Source organism: Psittacula echo (genome assembly GCF_963264785.1).
Source record: "Psittacula echo genome assembly, chromosome: 3".
Taxonomy (NCBI): domain Eukaryota; kingdom Metazoa; phylum Chordata; class Aves; order Psittaciformes; family Psittacidae; genus Psittacula; species Psittacula echo.
The window spans coordinates 99,188,626-99,207,642 of NC_137736.1; the positions used below are offsets into that span (position 1 = coordinate 99,188,626).

At 41.2% G+C, this 19,017-nt stretch overlaps 1 protein-coding gene across 11 annotated transcripts in view; it reads right to left on the reverse strand.

Annotated features, from left to right (window-relative positions):
- The window catches only part of CAB39L (calcium binding protein 39 like), a 67,994-nt gene that overhangs the window by 29,169 nt on the left and 19,808 nt on the right, over positions 1–19,017 (reverse strand). For 2 of the 11 annotated variants that reach the window (XM_080612268.1, XM_080612260.1), the window contains exons 2-3: positions 17,569–17,795; positions 8,803–8,947 (exon numbers count right to left, since the gene is read on the reverse strand). The exons of 1 other annotated variant lie outside the window; for it this stretch is intronic. In XM_080612268.1, the coding sequence (XP_080468394.1) occupies positions 8,803–8,904 (102 nt within the window). In that variant the 5' untranslated portion in view covers positions 8,905–8,947; positions 17,569–17,795. Of the gene's footprint in view, positions 1–1,851; positions 1,947–7,341; positions 8,020–8,802; positions 8,951–14,226; positions 14,363–17,100; positions 17,156–17,568; positions 17,796–19,017 lie in introns of those variants that run through there. 8 more of the 11 variants (XM_080612264.1, XM_080612265.1, XM_080612263.1 and 5 more) reach the window with 8 other exon arrangements.

Sequence of the window (19,017 nt, forward strand, 5' to 3'; positions counted from 1 at the left end):
GGATAGGCTGAACTTTGGGCAGTTAAAGTTGCAAACAGGGACAACAAAGCAAAAGATGAAATGCAAGCTGATCAATTTAGTGTTTGTGCTGCTGTCACTGCACAGACGTCAGGATCTTGACCTCCAAAAACAACTTAGGATGGAGAAGACCTTTAAGATCATCAAGTCCAAGTATTACCTCAGTTCTGCCAAGTCAACCATTAAACCATGTCACTAAGGGCCACATCTACATGGTTTTTGAACACTTCCAGGGACAGTGATTCCACCACTTTCCTGAGCAGCCTGATTCATCCTTTCAGTGAAGAAACTTTCAGGTTTATAGCCTACAGGCATCTCAGTGCACAACATCCAAACTTGGGATGACCCAGTTCCACCACAGAACACTAAAATTCAGGGAGGGTACCTGGCTAAGTCTCAAGTGAGTTACAAGGTTGATTTGCAAAAATCTGTGTAAGGGCAGTAAAGGAGAGCACTACCTATACTGACCTGCACAGTGAAGGCAGTTTTATCAATAGTGGCCATTTCTTCTCTGCTTTCACCCAACACAGGACTAACAAGTTAATTTGAACAAGAAGTAACTTTTTATCCACAAAGCATAGTTTATAGTGACCGGCAAGAGGTTTCTGGATCTATTTTGAAATAGAATGTTTTGTGTAAATGTTGAAATCTAACAATCCTTGGATTACTCTGCTAACCCTGCTAGACTAGATGATGTACAATAGACTTGGAGCCGGAAAACTGACAACACAGGTAAGCCTATATAAGTTCTCTAAGTCAAATTATAAGCTTGTTCAACTTCCCCTTATAAAGTTGATTTTTTTGTCAGCATCAATGTGTCTTTTCAAACCTACCAACAGCAAGAGCTGGAAACTTTGAGTTAAGCATACTTTTCTCAAGCTTGTTTTCCTCATAGATTCAAGTCTTATAATTGTTGACTTAATGGGACCATAACACAAAGGAGCTTATGAAGAAATTATTCCCTGAAACTCTATATGAAAAAAACCCCACAAATCTTCCCTGAAAGACGTCAGGACTCTCCTTTCTGTAGCCTACTATGCACGTGAAGACCAGTCCATTTGGTTCCAAAGGTCCAGCCTTTATTATACAGAATGGGTGGCACTACTATGCCTACACTGGAATATTTCCATACTCCAGTGCTGATCTTCCTTTCCCACAATGCTAATACCAGGTTCTTCAGTTTAACTTGCTTTGCCAGGCCTAGAAGACTATTTCTGAGTTTTATCTTTTTTTTTTTTGACTAATCTTTACAGGGGGGCCAAAGTGCATGACAGCATTCTTAGGGCAGTAATTTAGCATTATTAAGGAATGCTAAATAATGGTTAATTTTTTTCTCTATATTCCACAATTTCTTGTTTTTTTTCACTAAGGGATTACAAAGAAATCCTACAAGTCTTTTTTTCTGTTCTTCTAAAATTTTCCGGAGAGATTTTAAAGAGTAGCATGGAAGGCTAAAACAAAGGTCTTATCTGTTGTTCATGCAGAAAGCTGAATTTTTATTTCCATAATCACATGAGTTGGGACTTTCTATACTCAAAGGCTAAGCAGTTTTATTTGCAACACTGTTTGCGTGTGATAAAGCAAAACAAACAAAAAGCAGAGCTTTGGCTTCAGAAATCAAACTTCATAAAGTCAGGTTTTTAAAAATAGAGATACTTTACCAACAGTCCTCAACTTCCTCAACTTAAGTCCGCAACTTAAATTTTTCAGCTATTTCAACTGGCTTAATAACTAGTACCTCTGTTGACCAACCTTGACCTTCCCCTCCTTAGCCACTTAGAGCAGTTTCATGTTTACCTTAAAAGGGTCATAGTAAGTGCTCACAGTCCATACCTGTTATGCTTGTCAAAGAGAGACAGATGGATCTCCTGTTATGCCATGTAGATGCATTGCATCTTTTTACGCCTCTCCAAAGAAGATTACAGAAACTGTAATGGGAAAAGTATCAGGCCTTGAATAATCAACAGTCTAAGCTTCTACACCTGAACTGCAACTTTTCAAAGCTTTCAGTGGGTTGTCTCTATTTTACCTCTGTTTCACCAACAGGTTAGAGGTTTCACACATATGTACATATGTTACAGGTCAGAAGGGCTTATTCTTACTTTTACTCATCCAGGAACTTAATATAACATTTATGACCAACTATAACAGTGAAGAAAAAAGCAGACTGCATGAACTTTTTCCACCTTTCCAAACTCAGATACCAAATATACATAAGAAAAATATAGGATGTCTGACATCTGTCATCTGCATAGTGATCAAGAAATCCTCAACCATTCACAGTATCACAGTATCACAGTATGTTAGAGATTGGAAGGGACCTCAAAAGATCATCTAGTCCAATCCCCCTGCCAGAGCAGGAACATAACAATATGGCAAACAGGATCGTATGGCTTCTGTTTGTGCACCTGGTATATTTCCATGGCAAAAATCTCCTTCTAAGCTGTTGCTTACTTGCACAGCAGCAGAAAGTAACACACACAGATGCCTGCCAGCATGATGTTAAATACTCCAATGTGTGGTTCAGTGAACTGCCAGTATTCCATCCTATATACTATAACCAAAAGCAAAAAGCTCCTTGGCTTGGCTTTATCTTGTTTAAAAATATTCTCACTGTGTGATTCAAACCAATTTTCCTCCTAAAAGAATAGTGCCAACACAACTCTCTCTACACACAACTGTTAGGACTCCCTTTAAGAGCCATTAGTGGAATGTGAATCCAACATCTATGTAGCTTCAGGGTCATCCCAACTGACTTATTCTTGGTTTTTCTAAATTTCATGCTTGACAGATATACAGGAACAAATTGTGGACGTTTTGAGTCAAGAGGCATGAACTCTGTCATTTAGCAAAATAATAGTACTCAAGGAAGCTGGCAAAGACAACTTGGCCAAGCAAGCACAACAGGGAAACGCCTTGTAAAAAGACATATAATTAAATGAAAGAGACAGGTTTGCCCCACCTGAACATAAATTCCTTTCCCACTGTTAATCCTGTAATCCTGCACTTAAGACATAACTAAAGGTTGCAAAGTCCTTAAAAATACTTTAAAAAAAAGACAACAGATGAGACTTCTAACTCTCAGCACCAGCACCTGATTGTATCTGGAGTTTCTCCCATCTCTAGAGCACTAACAGGCTTTAGCAGAACAGGGAAGCTGAAACATGAAACGCCCCACAAAACCCCAGGACATGCAGAGCTGGAAGGAAGGCCAAGCCCTTCTTATCTCATTCCCTCAGTTTCTGTATGCAGCAATGAAGTTGAAAGTAATTTTACAACTGACTTTGGCAGCTGCAGAATCACATCCATGAGTATCCATGTTCACAGTAGTCTCACAACCATTCTTCCATGCAAATGCACATCACATCCTCCGCACGCACCTCATCCTGCACCCTGGTCCCCAGTCATTTTATCAACACAGGAGCAAGCAAGGTGAACAGGAGCTGATAATGGCTTCATTGTTGTGATGTAAAAGGTCAGGATTTATTGATATAAATATTTGGTCAGGAAATCTTACAGTCTTTCAACCGTAGCCTTAATAAAGGGCTGCTTTCCTGACCCTTTTGAACAGCATCAAATTTGTTACAGTACATAGAGATGAAACAAAAGACAGATTGCAGTGACCTACCTGAGCAAGCAGTCTTGTTAGATATACACAAGTGAAAGAGGCAGAAGCTAGACACTGCCGGTTATTTTACATCTAGCTTCACTACATATCTGAACACTGACTAAAGGTTTTGCAGCCTACAGTTCTACCTGCCAGAGAAACAGTCAGCATGGTGCCCTAAAACAGCTCTAACTCACTTGGGTTCATCGTCTGCCACAAACCGAAGCCTTAGACCAGTTATGCTAGAAACTGTAAATCTTTCAGCCCATCTAGGCCAAGCACAAAGACTGGGCCAAGTTTCAACAGACACCAGATCTGTTTGCTGTACTAAATTAAAAGCCTGTGCCACTCTGCAGGCTTTTGCTACAGGGCAGGTTCAGAAAATGTTACCAAACCTGTAGGCACTGCAGATGGCACTGATTTACAGCTGCCGCATCAAAGGGTGTTTGGTTAGCAGTGAGGGTGATGTGTTTAAGGACATCCTTCGGTGACATACTAGATGCTACCTGCAACGCATTGTGCTGACCAGACTTAGCGATGAACACAAGATGTGGAGAAGTCACGCTGTCACTCCCCTTTTTTTGTGAGATGGGTCAGGCATCATTTCTATTAATATGCTTTTTACAACATCCATTAACAAAGGACATGGCAGCATATCAGTAATAAACGCAGTGGCATGGCCAGCACATCACATGCAGTCTGTTCTTCCTCAGGTTCAAGCAAATCTGTCTGCTTGATACCTGGATTTCTGCTCTGTTGCTCCCTATTTACGTGCATCCTCCAAACACTACCGGAGTTCATGGCAGAAAGAAGGAACAGAGTCTAAGCTCTGTAGGCTTCATTTCCTAGGTATTTAAATACTTCCCTGCTTTTCTAGTTCATTCCATAATGGGTATTTCTCACTAAATCCAAGTACAGCTTGCTTCTACATGACCAAGATTAACTTTTTATGGCATTTATAGAATTCTATAATAAAATTTAATTAATTGCTCTTCACCACATCAAGCCTGAACAGGATGACAGCAATTTTATGTGCTGCAAGAACACCTTATATATTTCAAATGTTGGAGGGAACGAGGCTGGCTGATAAAGAAGACAAGGCGGCTTTAGTCCACTTTTTCAGTTCTGTCTTACCCTACTTGATCTCCCAGATGTTACATTAGATTTGACAGTGCTGCAATATCTTTCTTAAAATAGATGTCATTAAAAAAAAAAATCAGCATTAAAACCAAGGTATTAGGAAGAGCACTTCAGAGGAAAAGGATCCATGTGTGGTGGCACTTCTCAACCTGAGCTCTATGAACCATCAGAATGTAGCTGAGAAAATGTCAAAGCTTTAAGTACACATATAACCATACAAGCAAGCAAACAAAAAAAACCCATAAAATGAAAGAACCAAACATTCAGACTTAGCCTATTTTTCAGCTGAGAGTTTTTAAAAAGCATTATGGCAACACTACATGCATTCATAGTTTAAAAAAAAAGGTACATGGAGGAACTGGGTTAAATCAGTCCTTATCTAAGAAGGTAGATGCTAGTGCAGTCAACAGAGCTCAGTCAAAATCTGAATGGGTCCTATCCTATAACTAACAAAAAGTACCATTAAGAAAAGGTGCAAACTTCTGTATATGATGTGTGCACATGGCAAAGAGTCTCAGAAAATATGTACGATTGCCTTTACACTTAAAAGTGGCTTTTCTGCATACTTTCTACCAAGTTGTGTCCTTCCCCCTTCTCCCATTGCTCATAAAGCCGTAACTGATATGCTGTAAAGCTCTTTCTACCTGCATACTGCATAACTTGGTACGAATGATCATTTTAAAAAACACATTATTTAAAAACAGCCCCTCCAAGGCACAGATGGTTCCTGCTGAAAGTCCCACAAAGTTCTGCTGGAAGCATCAAACCCTCCTTGTTCAACCTTGCGCCTCCGCAGCTGCCCAGAGCATCTTCACCTCAAAGTTAGAATTTCTCAGCTGGGAAAGGAAATGAGGAGGTTCTTCACCAGCCCTGCAGTTAAATTGGGCTTTGCCACACTTCTCTGCCAGTTCTGGCTGTATTAGCAACTTTCAGCTCTCTCAGCCCACATACCACATTGGCTGTACTACAATAACAGCTCAATTGTCACAGTATAAATCTTCCTGTTTAAGTACCCAAGGCAAGTCCTTGTTGGAAGCTATTCTGCACAGAAGCAGAATCGGGAATGCTCCTAGAAGTCCTGGGAACCTCGGGTTTATGGTCAGGCACAACAGTAACCCTCCAGTTCCCGCAGCAGACAAGAAGCCAGAAATCTGAAAACTTGGAGAGCTTTGATTCCCAAACTTCTGCATTCTCAGGCCCACAGGGTCCAAAACAAGCCCTGGGATACCCAGGGTCTCTGGCTCTTGCAGGGAGCCAGACCTCTGAGGCCTTTTATGAAAATTTGACACGTTTCCTCTCCCTCTGGAAATCAAACCGGAGGTAAATTTTAGAACCTTGCCAGGTTGTGAAGAGCACAGAGTACAGCACTGTGCTTTGTTTTGCTTTGCTTTTGTTTCACTTAAATTTCTCTAGTCATACTCATGAAAAGACGTTATTAATCAGTTTTACTAAGTAAGTTTTGAAAATCTGTGTGCCATTGAAAGTCTCCTCCTCATCTTTTCTTCTCAAACTCAAAATGCAAACAACCCTTAAAAATGGTTTTACTAAGCTAACAAAACTGTATGGATAGTAAGAGATGTGATGGGGTGATTGGTTTTGCAAGAGTTATTTTTCCTGCCATTTTTAAAGTTTATTGTTGCCACTGCACTAAAGATGCTTCTTACCATTCACTTCCCTAAACGCAAGAGAATGAATACATCTATTTTCTTTAATAGGTATTTCAGGACAGGCTCAGTGTAACACTTTTGATGAAAGGTAACACTGCTGAGGACTCTCACATCTTCCCTCCCATGTGCTTTCTCTACATTGCAAAGCAAAGTCCCAGGTCAACAAGCCACATAAAGCATATGTGTGAATACCATCAAAAAATAGGCTGCTTTCTTCTCTTTCTGCCTTGCTGCTGAAGCAACTGACTTGTCCAGGCTCCCTTCTCTTCCCTTGTCAGGAACAGCCTCCATCCCATACTGATAAAGTATGGCAAAAAATACTGAAAACCAACCTCCTTCTGTAAAATAAGTGTCATCATTAAATTCATGAGCTGTTTCCATCCCTAACAGGGATGCCAGGGGAATGCTCCCATCTCTTTTGCTTTGTGAGGAAAACACACACCAGCTGTTCTGACTTTCATGAAAAATTTACATGGAGCTCTTGATTTTCTAAGTCTGAATTTCTCCTCTTTTGTCACTGACACCCAAATAAACAAACCAGCTGAAAGCTAAAAATCCTCCAAACCACAACCAAGAGGAGTCATGCTGCAGAGAAAATAGAAGAGAAACCCTAGTCTAGAGCTTCTGCTTTGAATGTCTTCTTTAATCAGGCTTCGAAAGATGAATTCAGCTGGGGAGACAAGTTTCTGTTGGTTTATTTAGTTACTTATTTTAAGTTTTAGTTCAGAGTCAAATTCCCTCAGTGCTTTCAGTTAACCGAAGATATTTCAGCATGATACATCAAATACCAGAGGGCTCCCTGAAATCCGTGTGACTGATCTTACATAATTAACACATACTGAGCTATTTGCTTTGAACCAAAAAGTTTCAAGAGGATTTCACTCAGAGTGTGAAGGGCTCCATGCCTACCTTTTGGGTTGGGCTTGTTTTAATACTGGCTCATTCACAAGGTGGGGGAAGCACAACATGTGCACACATACAGCAGCTGCACAAAAACAGTGTTAATGTCACTTAGCAGCTATTTCTGTTTCCAGTGACATTCAGTTTTAACCTAAAATTAGTTTGTTGTTAATTAAAATCATATACTTCTGCTACAGTAATAACATAGAAGGCTGGAGTCTCAGATGCCAGAAAGAAAAAAAAAAAAGAAAACATTATTTGATTTTATGCAAGCACACATTCCTAACTGGGAGCATTTTGTACGCTAGGGAGCATCTTCTCAACTGGTTACTGGAAAAGTGCAAAAGTTACTCAAGTCTGTCTCACAGAGTTGGAGGAGAGCAATATTATCATCAAAAACTTAGCACTATGATTAGAACATGAATAGTACAGTTCATAGAATCACAGAATGGTTTGGGTTGGAAAGGACCTTAAGACCATCTAGTTCCAACCCCTATACCATGGACAGGGACATCTCACACTAGACCAGGCTGCTCAAAACCCTGTTCGACCTGGCCTTGAACACTGCCAGGGATGGGGCATCCGCAACATCCTCCAGCAACCTGTTCCAGTGCCCCACCACCCTCACAGTAAAGAATCATTATCTAATTTAAATCTCCCCTCTATCAGTTTAAAGCCATCACTCCTTGTCCTATCCCTACAGTCCCTGATGAAGAGTCCCTCTCCAGCATCCTTGTAGGCACTCTTCAGATTCTGGAAGGCTGCTCTGAGGCCTCCATTCAGCCTCTTCTCCAGGCTGAACAGCCCCAATTTTCTTAGCCTGTCTTTGCATGGGAGGTGCTCCAGCTGCCTTATTATCCTCATGGCCCTCCTCTGGACTTGCTCCAACAGTTCCACATCCTTCTTCTGTTGGGGACACCCAAAAATATATACAGTACTCCAAGTGGGGTCTCATGAGAGCAGAGTAGAGGGGCAGAATCACCTCCCTTGACCTGCTGGTCATACTGGTCATTTAGGAAGCACCAGCACCCAGAAGGTTGGAAAGTACTGACAGAGTGAGGTCTCTTTTATATATATCTGAATACATACAGGTTTGCCATTTCATGCGAACAGGTTTCATCAGTAGTGTGTACCTCCACATTAATTGGCAGCCTCATTTGTTATCCTAATAAAACAATTAACAGTATTGTAGTTTTCAAATAGCCTTCCAAGCTGTTTCATTAGATGCAGGACTGTTTGAAGTAGTGGGAGATCACCCTTCATTCTGGCTAAGGTTCCTGGATCTCAAGATTTTCTGTCTGACCCCAGATCTGGAGTACTTTACTTATGTAAAAGCCCCCTGATTTCAGCAGAACCATTCAAACACAAAACTATTCACGTGCAAGTGCTTGCAGAATCAGGGCAGTGAGAGAACACAATTTTATCACTAGCATAACGATCTTATTGGTCTTCAACAACATTATCTCATACCTTGTCTGTCTTTTTTTCTTGTTTTTCCAATATGGCCATGTTTTCTTTCAGAATTTTCACAATCTCAGCAGGATTTTTGTGCGATTTACTAAACAAAGGCATGGTTTTTCTTCACCTGGATTTCTTCCTTCTGGAGAGAAGAGTTCTGCTTTAAATCAAACAAGAAACAATAATAGCTTTTAAAGTTTATATGAAAATGCTATAAAAACACACAAAGACATAGTGAACAAGAAAAGCTTACGCCTCGGGCATTGTATTTTGCTTCAGCTTCTCAGTAGAGGAGTAAAATTCCTCATGTACAGTTACTGCAAGTTCATCCAGGATTCACAAGCCACCATTATCAAGTGGAAAGCTACTACTCAGCACCTGTGCAGGAGCTGGATGTTTCCTAAAACCACTCATCTAAAGGTCAGCACTCCAGTGAGTCTATGCCTATGTCCAACATTTTTTGGACACTGCGTATCTGGCAGGCTCCACTAGATTTCTGACAGAGGTTTCTGCTAAACTGCACCAGCTTCATCATGATGCAGGTAACACCAGCATATCAAAAGCATCCTTTGTTTAGGGCACGACAAGATAAGGTCCCAGCTTCTCCATCACTGCTCCTTCTTCAGCTGCTTTTCTTTTTCAGCCTAAAGCTTCTCAATAGGAAGCAGTTTAAGCTATCCCCTAAGCCTGACAGACTTCAAAAATCTGTGGGTCAGATCTCACTTGTGTAAAACATTGCCAGAATTAAATAAAGAACAGAGAATCAGGCCCAAATACAGACACAAATGTTTTATGTGACATTTAAATGAACGATTAAGCATTTTAATGAAAATGGTTCTGTTTGTTTAATTTAAAACATTCTTCCTCTGTATGTCTGGAAAGGCAAATACCACATCACTGTATTTATACATGAAAAAAAACAAATAGCTTAGTTTCTGATTCTACAGAGCATGAAGTTGTGAATTCTCATGGGTTTTGCCCAGGGTCCAATACAAAGATATGCTAAAGTCAATGGACAGACTACAGATGGGAATATGCACTGGTTAAGGCGGTTTCCAGGGAGCACAGCACCATTTTGGCTGCATTCTAGTTTGTACAATAACAAAGAAGGGATGGGGAATAAACCTTTATCCCTTTTCCACAACAAACGACAACCATCACCATCTCTCCACACACACATTTACAAGATTAGTTGTGCATATATACATAAACCACTTCAATCTCCTTATACTTCTTCAACTTTTACAATTAAATAATAAACAAACAAACAAACAAAAGAGCTTTATACAGGAGGTTTTAAAGGAAAGTATTAAATGAGCACAATACACACAGTACAAAGAAGAAAACCCAGTGGTCCCAAAAAACCCAATCCTCTCATGCTTTGTTTTTACTACTGACACACTACAGAGTCCATCAGGCAGTATGGCGCCATTTATGCCATACATCCATGTGTTACTAATTCCCAAATGTCCTATGGAATTAATACCCAGATTAGATATACTTTCTATTGCAACTATAAATAGCAGCCATATAAACCAACCAAGTACAAAATTCAAACCATAGAGAAGTACTTTTTTTTTAAAAAAAAAAAATCCATACAGTCTTACATCGTATTAAAAACACTTAAAAATATTGTTGCAGATCATCTTCATAAAGAACGGTTTCTATGACACACAGGAAATATTTTTAGATGTCTTATTTAAACCAAAAGTTCCTTTATAGTGTCCAGAGCAGAGGAATTTGTATATAGCTTCTCATTTGTTGCTAGGTCAGTTTTACAGGAATATGTTCATGCTCACTGTCTGAAAGCTCACCGCTTTCAAATTTCCATTTTCAAGCTCCTCACAGTTCAGTTCAAGCTCATTTTTATTCCTGTAGTTTTGGCTATGTAACTTTCACTCCTTGGCTGAGCTCTCAGCTGTGGAATCTTGCTCCCATGGAGCTCACAACTGCAAGCTTTGGCAGCGCCATCCAGCTAGCAACAGAGCAGAGTCACACCTCAACCTGACTACGTGCAAGACTGAAGACTGGGTATACTAACAACTAAGTCCTTTGGGCGTGTTCAGCTGCATACAAGCACTGGAAAAGACTGGGATGCCAATATTATAAAAGAAATCTGTTTCAACGCTGCTAGGAAGCACCAAGCATTCCCTAATCCCACACATGCTGCCATCAGAAGATTAATAATACACAACACACTTTAGGAGGAACTTGATCCTGCATGATTTTATTATCTGTGAAGAAATGGCATGAGGATGTGAAGATGGAAGAGAGTCAGAAAGCAGGAGCTGAACAGGCATGCTGCATTTCAGGAAAGAAGTATTTCTACCTTCACTTTTTAGAGGTCTCAGACAAGGAAAAACAGAGATTTTTAAATTGAAGTACACATGACCTAGAGGTTCTGAGACTTTAAAAAAATGAAGTCCACATTTCTAACTGAAATGCTGACTTTAAATTATAAACACATTTTCCTCCCCAAAGTAACTTATGTAGCTGTCTAGAGTATGGTATCTGTAGTTAAATAATCACAAATTTTGCTATAAAACTCCAACAGGCAAGCCAGCACTTTTCCACTGATAGCTCCCATCCCACCACCAGGTCACCACAGAACTGCTCAGTGCTAAAATACCATTTCTCTTCTCTTCATAACCTAACAATGTCCTAATCACAACAGCAAAATCAACAATAATAGGGCAGGAAGGGACTCAAGAGACTGTTTAGGTCATCCCTCCACTGAAGAGAGCCAAGTTTCTGTTTCACTTCATTTATCAGTCTTACATACAAAGCAAAGCATCCACTGTATGCAAGTGGAGTGAGACAGGAAAAAAGGGGAAAAGCCCCAGATGTACATCCAAGAATGTTTTTGGATTTACCCCTTTTCTGGACACAGTTTTAACCCATCAACATGTGGCTAAAGATGATGCATCACTTCAGAAAATACATACTGGCAGCTGCAGGTTACGGTCCCTTTTGCTCCTCCAGGCAGGAATCTAGAGGGACAAGTGCTATTCACAATTACAGGTAGAAGCAAATGGAAGTCAAGTCACTTTGCTGACATTTGGGAGTTCTACTCCACAGTCTTGTGGCTGGTTGTTCCATGCGGCACATGGCAAAACAAGGACTCCTCTCCTCCAGCTTTGCTTCTCACGACTGCATTAATTGCCAAAGAAGCACAAGGTCTTGCTAAAGTTTTTACCACAGCTGGGCATTTCTGTCCTGTCCTCCCCCTTGTATTAGTCTCTGCTCTCTAAGCTTTACTTGGAAGGTCTTCTCTTTGGTAGAGGAACTAATTTGGTTTAAATTCCCTATACCTTTCATCACTTATTTTCAGTCCACTTTTTGGAACTCCATGTTTCCCAAGCATCTAGCTGTCTGTCAAGGTTGCCTGAAACTGGCCAGGAAGTTCAAAAGTTACCACGGAAAGAGAAGTACGATGAGAGATGGACAGTATGACCACATAAGCTTTGTTTTCTCAAGAAATCAGTCTAAAAATAACTGAAACACAAAGATGAGTGACGAGTGAAAAGAATGTAACACAGGCTTACCAAAGGTAGCTCACACTACAGTCTCTTATGAATGTATTTTTAGACAGAGAAAACACAGTAGAACCCATGCATCTAACATGGAAATACACCAAATTAAATATAGTAGAAAATAAACTAGCTGAAGGAAAATTATCATGGTACAGGAAACTGATTGTCTGAGAAGGTAACAGCAATTTAAGGACAGGATTGTATTTAGAAAGGCATAAGAATGAAGAACCTACCCCAAAATTGTGTTCACTCAAAATAGGAAGATACTATCAACACAGAAGAGGACTGGAATATCATTACCTGAGAAACTGGACTGCCTCAAGGACTGAGATAATAAAAATAGGATTAAAAAATAAGAGTAGAAAGTATCAGATAATGACAAATAGCAGAAGAGCTGGAGAGTTGCTAGATGCCCCATCCCTGGAAGCATTCAAGGTCAGGTTGGACAGACCTCTGAGCAATTTGATCTGGCTAAAGACATCCTTGCCTCTGACAGAGGGTTGGACAAGATGATCTTTAAAGGTCCCTTTCAACCCATTCTACGAGCCTGTGAATATCTGCTTCAAGCTGAGGACTTACTATGAGAAATGACAAGACGCCTGGTGATTACACCCAAATTTTACAGACAGGAGAAAGACACATACTAATCTGTGATGAATTAAGAAAGTAATTGCCAGTAAAAATACAAGGGCATTAATCCCTTTGTACAAAGTTCTGATGGAACTTCATATGGAACATTGCACACAATCCTGAACACCCACAGTCAAGTAAAATCAACAGAGATTAGAGAGGGTGCAGAGAAGGACCCTAGGCTGGCCAAAAAACTAGGAAGACCAGCATGCCTAAGAGGCTAAAAGTGATCACCTTAATAAGCTTAGAATAAAAATACAGGGAAGTCAAACAAGTTATTTCACCTCAAATAACAATAACACTTTATTTATGCAGAAGCAAAAGGCTATAAACTGCTGATGAATAAACTTATGCTGAAAATGTAAATGCTTCCAACCACTGGAGCTTTAAGATTTTTAAATCAACTCTACCGGGCACACTACAGAGCATCTGTTCATAAGTTTTTGACACTGCTGTCTGGCAGTGAGGGACAGGGCTGAATGAGCCCCTTTCTTTCCTACTTTCTAGGAAAACTTCTTCCATCTAATGGTTATTCAATGTGTGTTTTTATAACATCAAAAACACATTGTGGACACTCCTGAATTCGTAACGGATACCAGCCAAATTCTGAAACATTTAGTTGTGATGATGTTCTTTTACTGGTGCTTTTGTGAGGAGCTTATGAGACCAAGGAAGGAAACAGCTGTAGCTGTATCATACCACAGTGACTCTCCTGGCCTCAGAGGTTTTCTCTCCTGGTCTTGGGGAAAATGCCCTGGCAGCACTGTAGGAGGAACAATGGTTTTCAAAGCCTGCTGTTGCCATCAGTATGAACAGTCTGTTTCAGCCACCAGACCTGGAGAGTCCAGCACATTTTGTGAGCCCTACTTTTACAAAAATACTTTCAAGGAATATATTTCCATGTTTGTTTGGGAGAAAAAAATGGCACTGGCTTTATTTTAGGTGACAGAAACGCCAAAAACCACCACTTTAAAAATGTTTGGTTGTTTCTGTGTGCCAGAAAAAAAAGGAAAATAATCTCACAGACTAAAGCAGCAATTTGAATCCAGAGGTGGACAAGATTAACAAGACATGAGTTTTAGTGTATTCAGTAAGCTGTCAAAGGTAACTTAACACTCCTTCATACTCAGGGCATGCTTTCCCTCAGAGGCCTCCAACTCTGGAAACATTTAACTGAGAGTAAATCACATTTCCAAAACCCCCCCATATACCTGCTGTTACCCTGCTATCTGCAAAGGGAGAAGCTGAAGCACAGAAAGATTAGAAGACATACCGAAGGCCACATTGAAAAATGAAAAATCAGTCGCCGTGTCAGGAATGAAATCTAGATCATCTGACACCAAAGCCTATGCTTCATCAGTTTTCAAAATAACTCTTCTGCCAGTCAATCTGTTCATAAAGGGAAAGCACTAAAAAACAAAACAAAACAAAAACAGTGCAACTTGAGCTCTTTAATGCACATATAAAGTACAGTAAGAGATCTAGTTCTGTTTGTAGACACCCTCTCCAGTGTCTTTGCTGTTAATCTCATACTTCCCCAAAAGATTACAGTGCAACTGAGCTAGTAAGCATCATGAAGGAAATATGCAGACAGCAACACCACTTTACTCATGAGCCCATCCCACTATGAAGTGACTCAGTTAAGCAGCTCAGTAACAACTGCTTCCTGCTGCCCACGAAGGCAAGAATGGGAGAGCACGTGAGCCCATCCATGCACTCTCCACACACATTCCTCCGGACAAGCATTTGGTCTTCAAAAATGAATGAGCAAAAAAATTTCCTTCCCGTCACGTATCAGACATCTGTCTTGTCTGAGTTCCCAACCTTCAGTGACTTACTGATCAGAATCAAAACAATAACTTGGATTGGGTGAGAGCTTCTTGAATGGAGAAAGAGACTTTCATTTCCCATTCACCCCAATCTACCTAAGACCCATATATTTGAATTAGCACACTTTCTTCATAATTTTGCCTGATTCAGCTTCTACATAATAGAAGAGACACTTTATTCCCTCCTCATTTCTTACTCCTGCTATATTTGGGGAAGTTGTTGCAATCACAGATCACAAACTCAAACCAGGGTATGGAAGCTCCTATGCGTCCCATGCAGTCCCCTCCAGTCCCCTCATACAACCCACGCTTCATCTGATATGCAGAAAGAATCAGGGCTACACAACAAATAATTTCTCTGCAAATCCTCAACAAATGGCAGATTTTGGAAGGTTCACTGCAAATGAGACACAAGATTAACAGAAGAAAGGGCAATTTTATGGCTAAGGTGAAAGAATGCCATCTCTGCCTGGCAACAAGGTTATTCCAAAAGGCCAAGAATTTACTCATAAGCCTTGCTGTTGGCTACTTGTTGCATTACCTGGAATGAAGGTAGATATTGGATGAAACTTCACCTGTACACATAAAACATTGCAGCAATGTCTGCCATTACCACAAATGTCTTTTTTTCCCAGATAGCAAGCATCCTGATGATCAGACGTGAAAAATAAGTAGAAAGCTCTGCCCTTAATCTGATCACATCTACAGAATGAGAATACCAGTATCACGTAGTTGTTCAGTACTGTCATGAAACTGAAGGCATTCATAGTGATGCTCCACACAAATGCTGTGGTGGAGGTACTCAAAGTACTTAATAATTTTATTTTTAATTGAGTGCTGGAATGCCCATTCAATAAAAAACCAAAAAGTCTATATAGCCTCTCAGCAAACACAGAGGTAAAATGAAACACTGAACAGCAATCTGGCACTGAGGCAACAGTTTGATAAAGGCTTTGTTCCGTGATGGTGACACCCTGCTCCGTATCTACTCACATCCCCACAGCTTCTGTTGGGAGTGGTACAGCAGTTTGCAGGGCCACATGGGAAGCCTGGTGAGGAGAAAAAAGATCACAAGGGTTTCCAGTCCAGTTCTGCCCACAGTCTTACAAAGAGCTGGACCAACACAAGAGGGTTAGAAGAGGACTGAAGGAGGGTAGAGGGTCAGGGATGCTGGACCTGTTGCTACTGCTCAGGCACTCACCAGCCAAACCCAGAATGAGACAGTGATGATGAGAAAAGGGGGAGTAAATCTGTGATAATACAAACTTAAAGAAAGTATCCCAAGTGGGGTACAACTCACTTTGTATCTGTACATTGGTACAGATAAATGACAGAATTAAACTTAGGAACTCTTTTGAGTGCTTGACTTTGCTGCCTAGTGTCCTTTTATTGCAGCAAGTCCTGTGCTACCACATCTATTATTATTATCATAAAATATTTATTACAAAACAGCATTTGCACATTCATACTCTAAACCCTTGCAGAAGTGGCACCCTGTGGCACCATACTGACACCGGAATCAATCATCTCTATCACAGGATTACACAAGCTCTCCCACTCCTGCTAATGAAGAAGCTAGAAGGAGTAAGTTAATACTTTATGTTGAATAAAACTGTAAGAAACCAGTGGCTTTACACCACCAAGTTTGCAGGATTCAACAGTCAAGAATATTTGGGATCCCTATTTCCATTTGTCACCATGGAGGTCTTTCAAACCTAAAAGATTAAGAATTCAATTCCATTCCTAAGTGTAGTCCGTAGCAAAACTCCCACAAGCTCAGCCATGCAGAAAGAGGTCTCTTAACTAATGTCTCTGAAGTACATACAGTTCTAACAGAACAGCACTTAATAGCTTTTCATTTACTTAAGTAAAAGGGAAAACAAGTTAAATTACCATTTCTAGTAGTAACAGTAGAAATAATGGAAACTGGTAATATAATTTAAACAACATAATCAGCAGCCAAGAGGGAATAGGACTTCCTCTAAATCCATCAGTGAGGAACGTGAATACTGGTTTTGCTTTTTGTTGGATATTACTGAAAGTTACTTCTCTACACAGCATTACTTGACCATGTTTTCAGCAAGCCTGCTGTGCTACTTTCAGTAGCTTCACAACACATTAACATCATTTTCTATAGCAGTAATTTCACTTTACTACTAATATTAGCCCAAGAAACAGTCTTTGCTCAGAAAAAAAAACCTTTCCCTTAAGGTCACTTAAAGCTTTGCCTGATAATAACTTTGTGAATCGCCCATTGCAGAGAATTTGCATTTCAGGTTGACAAGACCCAATGCCTGTAAGACGGTTAATTTACATACACCGTTTCTTGTAACAATTCCCACACACGTTCATCTTCATCTCTAACCGCTTCCCACTGTCTTATGCAAGTGGCCACGCTCTCATTCCTCTGCATCTCAAGAGCCAGTTCGCAGCTGCAGGCAGTCAGCAGAGAGGAGCAGGAGGAATGATATATTGCAGATATTTTATTTTTGGAAACTGCACTGTAAATAAAGCCATTTCCAGAGATATTCCATGGACACAGAGCGCTTGGTCGCGGAGCCAGCGCCTTATGTAACAGGAGGAGCATTGTTTAGGGTTGCCTGCTTTAAAAAGCCACTCCTGGTAACACAGTTTACAAAGCTATAAAAAGCTAACAGCACGACTATCGAGAACCAGCAGGCAAGCGGCTTGTTACGAAAAGGCTGGTGCTAACTGGAAAAAGAAAAGTTTTATTAAATCCCTTAACTTTCTGTCACTCAGAGGACACAATCTCATCCGACACTTACCGTGTGAGCGGAAGGTGGGGGCTCCTAGGCAGCCCTGCGCAGCCCCATGGCCAGGTGCTGAAGACAGCTCTGCCGCCTGTCCGCAGCCCACGCCGCCGGCAGCCGCCTTCAGTTATCTCCCATTTAATTCCTCTTTATTCCCCCACGCTGATTACCAACACGTGGCAGAGACAAGGGATCCCGCTCCTCAGCCTCCCGCTCCTCTTCTGCCAAGCGGCCGTCAGCCTCTGGAGAAGTGAGAGCAGAAAGGATCGCTTGAACATGCACAGGCGCTCAGAAGCAGCTGTAAATTTCCACTCCCCGCTGCCTGCGGCCGGAGTCCCGGCCTCGCTCCGGCTCCTCGCTGTTCCTGCTCCAACTAACTCCGTGGCTGGGTGTGCATTTTTCCCCACTGCCCTCCCCGCTTCCCACTCCCTCACTCGTCTTGCTCACAGGCTCGCACACCCCCCAGCCTCCACGTCAGAGGAACGCATGGAACAGCAAAGGAAGACGCGACTCTTCTGCTGAGAGACTTCCCTAGTGTTAAGGGAGGAGATGCGATGATTTCGCATCACTTCTGTAAGTTTCCATTCCCTTCCGAAGTCCGCCGGTGGAGGGGAGGCATCGCTGACGGGTCCTTGCACCATCACTTGGCGGAGGCTGCTGGAATTAAATTATTCACCTTGCCGTCCTGCTGAGAATGCAAATAAGGGAGCCCAGCGGAGGGTTGTTGTTACAAGATAATAAAATCAGCATGCTCACGCACCGCATCTTCCACTGGCGTCCTGCCCAGAGAAACTCAAGTTAAGCTGCCTGACTATATATTGTAACATAAAGGTCCGTACACTTTACCACAGTAATACTGGAGGGTCAAAGATAAATTTACAGGATACTCTAAGAAAAATTTAAATCCCACTGAAGAAAAACATTGGCCTAAAGTATGTCTCCAAAGGGTAATATGATGGGGGGGGGATCATACAATTAAAGTATTCTGAAACAAGTATTACCAGCTCTTACCGAGCACACAAATACAGCAGAATGCAATTAAAGGAATTTTTAATGCTTCACTTTTCTCTCTTGGCAACTATTGCTCAGCAAATGCCATATATTCCCAAAGGAATGGCAAGTGCCTTCTACTCCCCTCCAGCTGTCTAACAGGCATTGAGAGCAGGGAAAGGAGGATGCTTAACCAGTTACCGTGGGTACTGGTGATGGGATTTAAATCCCATCCTCACGGGATCTCAGCTGAGCCCCAGCAGGAATGAGAGCCCAGCATGTATTTCTGCTGAGCTCATCAGCTTGAGGAGTGATTTCACCTCTCATCCCCTCTTCTTCTGGGCAAATCCCAGTCAGAGTCTACATTATTAAAAAGAATTCTGCATGCTACATTTGCCTTGGGAGCTCATCTCAGCCCCCAACGCATAGCAGCACTATAGTTGCATCATATCTTGATTTAGGGCTCACCTCCAG